Consider the following 9,887-nt stretch of genomic DNA (forward strand, 5'->3'; position numbering starts at 1 on the left):
GCCCGCTGCTGTGGCGCTGTGGTTATATATGCTCCAAACATAGTGTTCCCTGCGCCTCCCTCCAGACTCCTCTCTCCTGCAGTCGATGAAGACGCTCCTGTCTCCTTTAATGAATATTTAAAACAAAACACATCTTTTATCTCTCCATCTCCTGTCGCATCGCCCTCGACGCAGCAGGGCCTCGTTTTCCTTCCACTAACGCACTTTATTCTCAGGTCCAGAGTCTCGCTGGCAGACACTTTTAATTGAGATCACTGCACCGTTCTCTCTCCTGTTGTCTGCTCTGGTAGGATCTGGGTTTGGAAGGCACCTCTCTCAACGACATCCTGTACAAGAACGCCGCCTTCCTCAACCTGGTGGACCCGATCTCCCACGAGCTGCTGCTCAGTCTGGCTCGAGAGATGCAGTGTCCCAAGAAGGTCAGCTCGCTTCTACTGTCTTTTACAAAACACACACACGTGGAGAACAAAATCTGTAGGCCAGGACGTCTGTGCATCTGTTCTGCGTCTGTGATTTGCACCCGGTCATGCTGTGATTTGATAATATTCCTATTAATTCTGCAGCCATGTTGGAAACAAAGCCTTCTTTTTAAAAAAAAAACTCCCTGATGGTTTTCCTTTTGTTCAGCGATGAGTTCTCAAGATCAGTGAGAATCCAAATCTGAGGATGTTAGCGACCTACATTTCTGCAGACACGTGTTCCTCGTGAGCAGCTAGAAAACAGGAAGCGCTGCTCGGTATTAATCCTCAACGGCTCAACAGCACATAAAATATAAAGTCTGTGTTTGTGCACAGAAAGAAGCTGAGTGTGTTTCGACCTCCAGCAGCGAGCACTGAATCATTGTGATGTAGGTAACGACCACCAGCAGCCGCAACACGAGCGCCAGATGAACTGGATTCACCCGTGTGCACCGGCGGCTCTCCTCTCTTCTGTACTTCCTGTGGTTTTTTTCCCCTCCTCTGCTCGCTGCATGTGATTAGATTTTCTTGCTCCAGCACGGCAGCTAAATTGTGTTTTGTTCGTGAGTAGCTGAAGGCGTGAGGAATAATAACAAACCGTTTTTATTCTGTTTGTGTGAGAGATCTTACGGGTGGAGGAGTTCTAGAAGATGGAGGGGGGTTTCGCAGGACTTACAGGCTGGATGGTGGGAAATAAAGACGCTGTCTCGTGCAAACACGAGCAGAAAATCTCATGTTGGAAGCTGCTGCTTGTCTGCGTCAAACACACGTATTAAACATTAACATAGTAGTCACATACTGGCGCTTTATTAGTCATTATAAAGCAATTATTAAGGCTTTATTCACCATTAACATATTCTACAACTGCTGGGTCATTAGCCAAGACTTCTCCCTCAACATCCTCATAATTATTGCTCGATGTTTTTCTGGGATCAGCAACAAAACTGATCAATCTCGTCTTTGTAACGGCTCGAGAGAAACACTGGAATAATATGTGAACCTGAGCCATGTTCTGCTAAACCTCACCGGGTATTTTTGTTCATCAAGACCAACCAAACAGCAGAAAACTGACAAGAAATTGAAAACAGTCTGTGATTTTAATAAAAATACAGGAGACTAAAATCCTGAATGAGTCCTAAACTGAACCAACGACAGCTTGATCATATGTGGACTTATCAATACTTGTGGTTTTTATGAGGCCGTGCTGAGCAAAATATATTGTGATCAGAACTTACGCAGAACAACTTCCCGACTTACAATAAATAATCAATAATAAGGACGATACTGAAGGAAAACCTGTCAATAACCTAGTATTTTTTAGACAACATTCGTGCTGGAGAGACATTAATAATGACGAAATGCTGCCAGCGTTCATGTTAATAATCAACAAGATATTGATGAATATGTGCGTGTGAAGTGTTCTGAACTGTGTCTGTCTGTTCTGCAGGACGCCGACACCATCAAGTCCTCTGATAAGATCTGCAGACAGCTGATCTACCACCTGACTCCACACTCCAAGTGGCTGAGGCAGAGCATGTCCAGACGGAAATCCCAGGCCTGGTAAGTCCTCCTGTCCAGACATAAATCTTGAGCGAGCGGCGCTGTGGAGACTTCCTTCTCTCTGCAGCTGACATTGAAGCAGGACAGCGCTGGCCACAGGCTGACCTGACGGGGAAGCGCCATGGTTACCACGGCCGTCCATCATCTTTTCTTTTTAAGTGCTCGTGTGGGTGCGGTGGATGTGTGTCGCCACTGGCCTTTCTGTCTCTTCAAAAAGCGCCACAGCAACACATTTTTTTTCTCTCCATCTGCTGGCTGGAGAGGGCTGCGTTCACATGTGATTACACTCCTCTCCACGAGAGAGGGAATTGCTTTTGATGTGCAGATGATGAGTAAAGAATCGGCTCGTGTACAGCTCTGTTTCTGTGTGTGTGTGTGGAGGTAATCCTGTTCACGCACACAAACAGAATATCCTGATTCATTCTGGAGTTATTGCTTGTTGCACAGCTGCACAGACTGCTGCAAATAACACATTCATTGTCTAAAGGATTGAAAACAATCTCAGGGTTTGAGGACGGAGACAGTTTGAAAACACAGTGAGATGAGACAGGTTCATTACGAGTCAGTCGGAGGTCTCAACACACAGAATCAGATGTATTCTCAGAGATCTGGCAGGATCGGACTCCTCGCCATCGAACCCGGCTCTGTTGTGCTGTAGACGTTTAATTCAGCCCAGAAGACGAGCGGCACAGAGTTTAACCGACACTGACAGCAGCTCTGGAAATGTGCACATACGTCCGACAGCTGAAGGGGTTGTTTTCATTTTTATTTTTTTTTTATTTTTTATCTTAGTCATGTTCTTGGCTTCATAAACATGCAGAGAGCGAGAGAGACGGTCTGACACCGGCTGAGACAGCAGGAGCAACATGAATCATTAAAACACGAATCCACCCTAAAGCTGAATATTAATACAGTGACTGCTGAGAGCTCTGACAGCTTCACCTGCCGCCGTGCTCCTGAACAAATACCTGTCGGAGCTGGAGGGAGACAGACAGGGCCAGCCTGCCGCTCACCATGAATACTTCATTTTTTTTTTTTAATTTTAAAAAAACCCTTTCTGGGTCATAAAAGCAGCAACAGTTGTGAGTCTCCGGGTGCTCAGTTAGTTTTCCATTTATTGTTATGAAAGAGAGCAGCTCAGCTCAGCCTGCAGTCTGTGGTACTGCTGTATGTTCATGTGCAGGCAGGAGGATTATTTGTGCAACAGTTCAACAATTTATCAGTTAGAGAAGATCAATAACAACTGCAAACCCCTCCTGACTTCACCCGTCGCCTCCAGTTTAACATATACATGAAGCCAGGAAAGTTCGGCCTCAGATCCACTGGTCTTCCTGGTTCAGCCCACGGCTAACTTGAATAGAGATAAAAGCTCTTCTGATCTTATTGCATCGTATAAATCAAACAAGAGAAACAAGAGATGGGCTCAACAAAATATATCCACCATTCACTTTGGGCCGTTAGGCGTCACGAGACGTAGTTAAAGTCTGACAAATCGTTTTCATTTCACCTCCTCTGGTTGATCAGAGACTGAGAAGATGCTGGAAGGTGACAGTCTGGAGGGACATTCAGCCATATTTCAAAATAAAACAACAACTTCTATAAGCCATTAGCTCACGTTAGCATTCAACTGCTTCCTAGCTAGCATTATTCTTTGTTTACATCCAGTGTGTTTTACTTTCGCTTAAATAAAAATTGTCCAAGATGTACACTGACAATTTTTAGTTTACGCCCTTCCTGTTGTAATGTGTCACACAGTGTTAGCTACCAAGTGGTTGAATGCTAACATGTATAGCAGCCTACAGCATGTAAACTTCTGAAATCCTTACAGTGGTGTTCATCTGTGAAGATTATCTTTAACTAAACATGTGGAAAGGATAAACTCATTTCATCCACAGAGATTATTTTGCCTGCAATAATCCAAAATCAAATTTAAAAATCCTTTAGGCTTTTTGAGAGAAACCAGGGCAACGCTAACTTCTCGGGTTATCCTACAAAAGATACACCGTCCCAGTTTCTCTGTATGTACTGGACGATAAATATACAACCAGCAGATGGTTAGCGTAGCTTAGCATAAACAGTGAAAACACAGGGAAACATCCTGGCTCTGTCTAAAGGTAACGATACCTGTCCGCTCTGCAGCACCTTTAAAGCTGAATAATAAAATAACACATTATGTCTTGTTTTAGTGCACATTGTTTCCACACAGTTGTTGTCATTTTCACATATTGATTAATGGAAGAAACATAAAAACAAACTTTATTAAGTACACTGCTGAGGTTTAGAGGTGCTGTAAAGCAGATTTTCCACTTTAAGTCAGATCCAGGCTCGATGTTTCCCCTGTCTGCAGTCTTTATGCTAAGCTAAACTAAGTGTCTCCGTAACAATGATATTAAATATATTTTCGGGTGGATTTTTGTTTCTCTTTAGCGAGCGTCTTTGTTCGGCTGCAGGCAGAATGCCCTCGTCTGTACAACAGTCTCACTTGTGAGCAGTTTCTCTGAGCTCGGAGGAAACAGAGACGGCTCAGTCGGCTGTAATGCTTCGGATCGTTCATCCCTTCATTATCCAGCATTAGCTCTGCACACTGCTCGCTCTAAATACTGTACTCGCATTTGTGACTGAAATGCCACACTGAATTAATGTCTGAATCTCGCTAATCCTGTTAATCTATCTAACTAGTTTATTTGAGATTTTTTTTACTGAAAGAGCTCAACAATAAGCGCGACGGAGGCCAGAAAAAGCAGCGAAGGTGCCTCCACCTCAAGGGTGGAAACACTCTTGTGACCTTTTCTCTCTTCAGCTTTCACACCTTTATCTTGTTGTTCCATCAGGCGTATCTGGCCTCACCATCACAGCTGTCAGCCCGACGCTCTCACAGAAACAAAAACCACCATTTAGTGGCCTCTTTCAGTCTCCACGTCACTTTATCTCCACCGCAACGTGAAATTACCAGCTTTCCGTCTGTTCTCCGCTGAGCATTATGTGGTGCGTTGTAGCGTACGGTGCACATCGAAGCTTCCTCAAAGACCCATCAGTCATTTTTACTGATTACTTCTGTCGGCTATTTGCAGAATAAGAGGCTGTTCAAGGGCCGGTGTCAACATTCCTCCTGAGTGATCCGATCACGAGCAGACAGCTTTAAGTGCCAGTGTGTACGACACCGAGACGCACTGAGGGCAAATATATATGTAAGCATTCAGACCACATTCAGAGGAAGGAGGAGGAGAAAAAGTTCCTTTAACAGAGTGATTTTAAGAATTGTTTCATGAGGAGAAACTGAACAAACTTGTCAAAAAGCTACAACAGATTCTATCTCATTGTGTCTTTCTTGTAAATTCAGCCTTAAATCAGAACCTGAAGTTGTTTGTCTCCTTGTAAAAAGTGTCAGTAACCAACACAGGCTACTTCTTTGTCCCCCGTGGAGAAAGTCCCCAGACTCCCTTGAAAATTAGCTCAATTTAGTGAGTTTTTGAGTTAGAAGATGGGTTATAGATATTGTGAAGTGCTATCAATGACAAATTCTTAATTACCTGAGCCTTCTTGTTAATTCGGCAAATGTTTTATCTGTAGATATTTCTTTGTTTGTGTTTGTCCCAGTGATGTAGCCTGTGTCTCAGTGAGTCTGATCCAATATGGTTACTCCAGACGCATGTCAACGAATTTATAGCCATGCACTGATGATGGGATCACTCAGGACTGATGGTAAAAACAGGTATGAACAGATGGAACCCTCACAAACGGGACAAAGTGGTCAGATCAGCTGCTCGGCACCGATTCTTGACCTAAACATCGATCAGACGAGAAGATACGGAGGTGATAAAACCGTCTGGACTGGGAACTGTGAGGCTGGATTCCCTGCACCATGAAGGACAATGCAGTGGTGTGTGTGTGTGTGTGTGTGTGTGTGTGTGTGTGTGTGTGAGTCCTATCCACGTGTATGACACAACAGAAAATGAGTTGGAAAGTGAAATGTCAGGCAGCAGATGTGATCAGACTGCTCATCTCGGCTCTCTCGTGCAGTTCAGATGGTTGAAATGAATAACGGAGCCGAGCTTCGGCATAAATGACTCTGCAGAAAAACAAACCGGTGTGAGCGACGCAGTAATAAACCCCCGAGAGGAGCGAGGAGCAGACGAACTCCTGGAAAATACTTAGAGTTGAAATAAAATGAGATTTTCATGACAGCTGTAATCATCCGCCTGCTTGTTAACACATGAATTTTAAATGTTTTGAAAAGTGCTCCCATGTTTTTATTAATTAGCATCTCAATTAGCATCAGCTAACACTCCAAACTTGAATATTTATGTTAATAAATCATAAGTATGATTTGATTAACGCTGACTCATTGTATTAAATCGACGTCTGCAGGAGACTGATCTGCCTTCTCACTGTTTTAGTGGGAATATTTAATAGCTGGCTTCATTAAATAATGTTAATTTAATTGATTACTTAATTGTGTAGCGGATGTTTATTAGATTACTTATCTGTGTGTGCAGACTGGTGAGCATCCACTTTTATTTGTCTTATTTCTGGCTTCAAATCACGGAGGGATTATTTGCTCTCTGCCTGCTGCTTAAAGGAACAGTTCACCCAAAAAAGAAAATTCAGTCATAATTTAAAGTCAGGAGACGTGTCATAGTCCACAAAACGTTTCTGGAGCTCCACAGTAAAACAGAGTTGATTTACTATGTGAAGCACAACCAAAAAATGATCAAAAACTACATTTAACTATTGCTGAATTGTCTGTTAGCACTTCCTGTTAGCAGTGAACCTGTGGATGTTCAGATGACTATCACTGGATCACTGTGATACCAAAGAAAACTTAAAAACGTGACTTTTCTAAGGCAATTCTGCACATGTGAGGAGCATCTTTTCTAAGCTAGATTTATGGACCACGCTGATGAAAGGCCAGGTGAAGTCTTGTAGTCCACAAAACATTTCTGGAGCTTCACAGTTAAACTCGTCCGGCTTAATCCAAGTCTCCAGAAGCCACAAGATCCCAAATCGATCAGAAAATATGTTATTTACAACCTTTAAACGTGACATTTCTTCAGATCAGTCTCATCATCTTCGTTTGTGGGGTGAACGGTTTCTTTAAGACATCTGCGCAGCAACAAATATAAAGTGTGATTTGACTCACAGTCAAGAATCAGATTTTTTACTTGTCATTTCACCGTGTTATCGGAGCTCTTATGGATGTAAAGACGACAGCGAGCCGTCGGCCACACAGTTATCGGTGACATGGCTGTTCTCTGTATCTGATGGATCTGGAGGCTCAGACACCTATTTTGTGGCTCCTGAGCTCAACAAGACGAGTCTGTCTGAAAAAAGCCAGATAAAGAAGTTGTGATCAGAGAAGCATCTGTACCAGGCTGCAGAGAGGGAGGACGTCACGGACTCACAGCAGCCCTGACCGATGAGTTCCACCTGAACACATACAGGTCATTCAGTAACCAGCAGAACAGCAGGTGATAAACACAGACAGGTGAGCAGTGAGTCACTGCTGGATCTTTAAACCACCGTGGGATTCTTCTTTGTGCTCAGTTTTGTTATGCTTATTTGTCGTCATTCCTTTTTTTTCCTCTTTCCTTTGTTGAGTTTTAAGAAGTCTTTTTAAGACCCTGTCCAGGGGACAACGATGGAAAATAGCCTTTTGGCAAAATAATGGCATTTATCCGGTCCATTCATAGATAAACTAAACTTCACTGATGCCTTAAATAAGATATTCTTTATAAGTACAAATGTTATAAGGAGATTGTAAGTCCTAAAGAAATGTATAGTAACATTAATCCGTCTTTTTAAGCATTAATAATACAAAATAAACAGTTTATTGTCAATTATAAGACATTTACAAGCACTTAACATTTTATAGACACTTAAAAATATTATTTGAAGCCTCATGAGTTCTTTATAATTGTTTATATTATTTGTTGAATTTAGCAAACTTACAGTTATTGTCATTGTTAAACCTTTACTGATCTTCTGTTGTTGTTTAACCAGGCTGGAATAATAACATAATACTTTATTGTACATTTATCAACAGTCAGCTGGGCATTTTGCAAAGATTAGTTTGAGTAAGTGTTTTGTCTTCAGAACAATAGCAGAAGATGGTTGTTAATAAATGCGTAATAAGAAATTTAACATCCCTAACAAGATGTTGTTCCTGCTGGCAGCTGTGTAAAACATAGTTAACTGTTAATCAGTGCATATTAAAGTATTTATTATTATTAATTAAGGAACATAAATGTCTGGGGAGGGTCATATAATGACGTTACTCAATTAATGTTTATAATTCTGTTATCAACAAATATACAAACTCATGAGACTGTTATTACCTGTTATAAAGTGTTTATTATGGTTTATTAACACTTATATATCTTTTAAATGTTAATAAGCATCTTTGAAGGGCTTTAAAAGGCCTTGATATCTATAAAGTAACATTTATTACGAGATCTTAAAGGAATATTCTGGTGTTTTCAGACCTGTGCTTCTGTATTTACATGTTTAAGTGAGTAAAAGTTTTGTGAATCGCTCTCGTGGATCACCTCAGTGGGCTCCTTTGTGTCTGACAACAAGAAATAAGATCTGTTGTGAAACCAGAAACACAAATGACTCTGACAATAAATTCTTTGAAATAAGCTCCAAACTCTTCTCTTCACCTCTGACATCACGTTTCCACCGTCGTCTTCCTGCAACAACTCACTTCTGATTAGATTTCAGAGCGAGACTCGTCCGTGAGCGATATTTGTGTTTCTGGTTACAAAAAGGATCTTAATCAACTAACTTATCAAACACTTAGAGAAACGACCTCCGTCCGTCGGTGACGAACACAAAGTGCTCGTAGCTTCGACAGCTGCGGTTGCCCCAAAGGATTTCCACTGCAGCTGACAGCTGAGGAGATCTACTGGACCGATCCCAGAACTTTCAGTAAACATGAATCATTAACGCACAAAAACATGGAAATACAGAGCCCAGGTTTAAAAATACTCCCCTTTAATATAAAGTTTTACTAACATCAAACTTCCTTTTGAATCTGTGTTTTTGAGCAGTTTATACTATTTTTTTGCGATTAATACGGACGCTGACCTTTCTGCTCATCACCTGCTGCTGAAAAGAAGCCTCTCAGGGCACGTACATTTTCAACGTGACCAAAAAGACACTTTAAAGCATCACTAGTGACAGGTACTGCAGTGGATGTCACAGGAAGTCAGCGGGCGCCGGAGGATGCAATAATTCACTCTGACACCGAATCAGCGTTACAGGCCACTTCAGTTACGGCTCGAGTTAAACACACCGCATCCTCAGGGGGGGAAACAGGCCACCAGGAAATGTTACCGACTGCAGACAAAAGGCCACAGGAGGGTGTGTGAGTAATGCACAAATACACTCAGCAGCATCGTGAAGTAAAAGCTCGATGCTACGGAGAATCACGTATGTTCAGATTCTGCCTCAAATCCTGCTCGTGTTACACAACATCCTGAAACGGCTTAAAGGTTTTCAGAAGCTGCTGCTGAGAGTCTGTGCAGCAGAACAGACAGATACTCTGCTCAGAGTCCTCCCACACAGAGAACCAGACGTCTTTCACTTTGTATAAATCACCTTAATATACCGAACAAAAAAAAAAAAAATCACAGAGAGCTCAAGCAGCCATTTTCAAACACAGCTTCAATAAGGGGACAGAACAGACGAGTCGTGATGAGGCTGAGCGTGAGGCGACTCTGTTAGAGGTCAAAGAAGTCTGAAACGTCTGCAGCAGGAAAATGACACAAACACACGAATGCAGCAGGAATATTAATCCAGAGAACATCTGATATAAGAGGGAGACGTTTCACTGCAACATCAGAACTTGATTGTTGCTTCATGTATCTG

At 42.1% G+C, this 9,887-nt stretch overlaps 1 protein-coding gene across 1 annotated transcript in view; it reads left to right on the plus strand.

Moving 5' to 3' along the window:
• lrrc75ba (leucine rich repeat containing 75Ba) overlaps window positions 1-9,887 on the plus strand; it is a 29,801-nt gene that overhangs the window by 14,697 nt on the left and 5,217 nt on the right. Inside the window, exons 3-4 of the mRNA XM_037099127.1 lie at window positions 291-419; window positions 1,906-2,018. Coding sequence (XP_036955022.1) covers window positions 291-419; window positions 1,906-2,018 — 242 coding nt within the window. The remainder of the gene's footprint in view (window positions 1-290; window positions 420-1,905; window positions 2,019-9,887) is intronic.

This window comes from Acanthopagrus latus, chromosome 5 (genome assembly GCF_904848185.1).
Source record: "Acanthopagrus latus isolate v.2019 chromosome 5, fAcaLat1.1, whole genome shotgun sequence".
NCBI classification, from domain to species: domain Eukaryota; kingdom Metazoa; phylum Chordata; class Actinopteri; order Spariformes; family Sparidae; genus Acanthopagrus; species Acanthopagrus latus.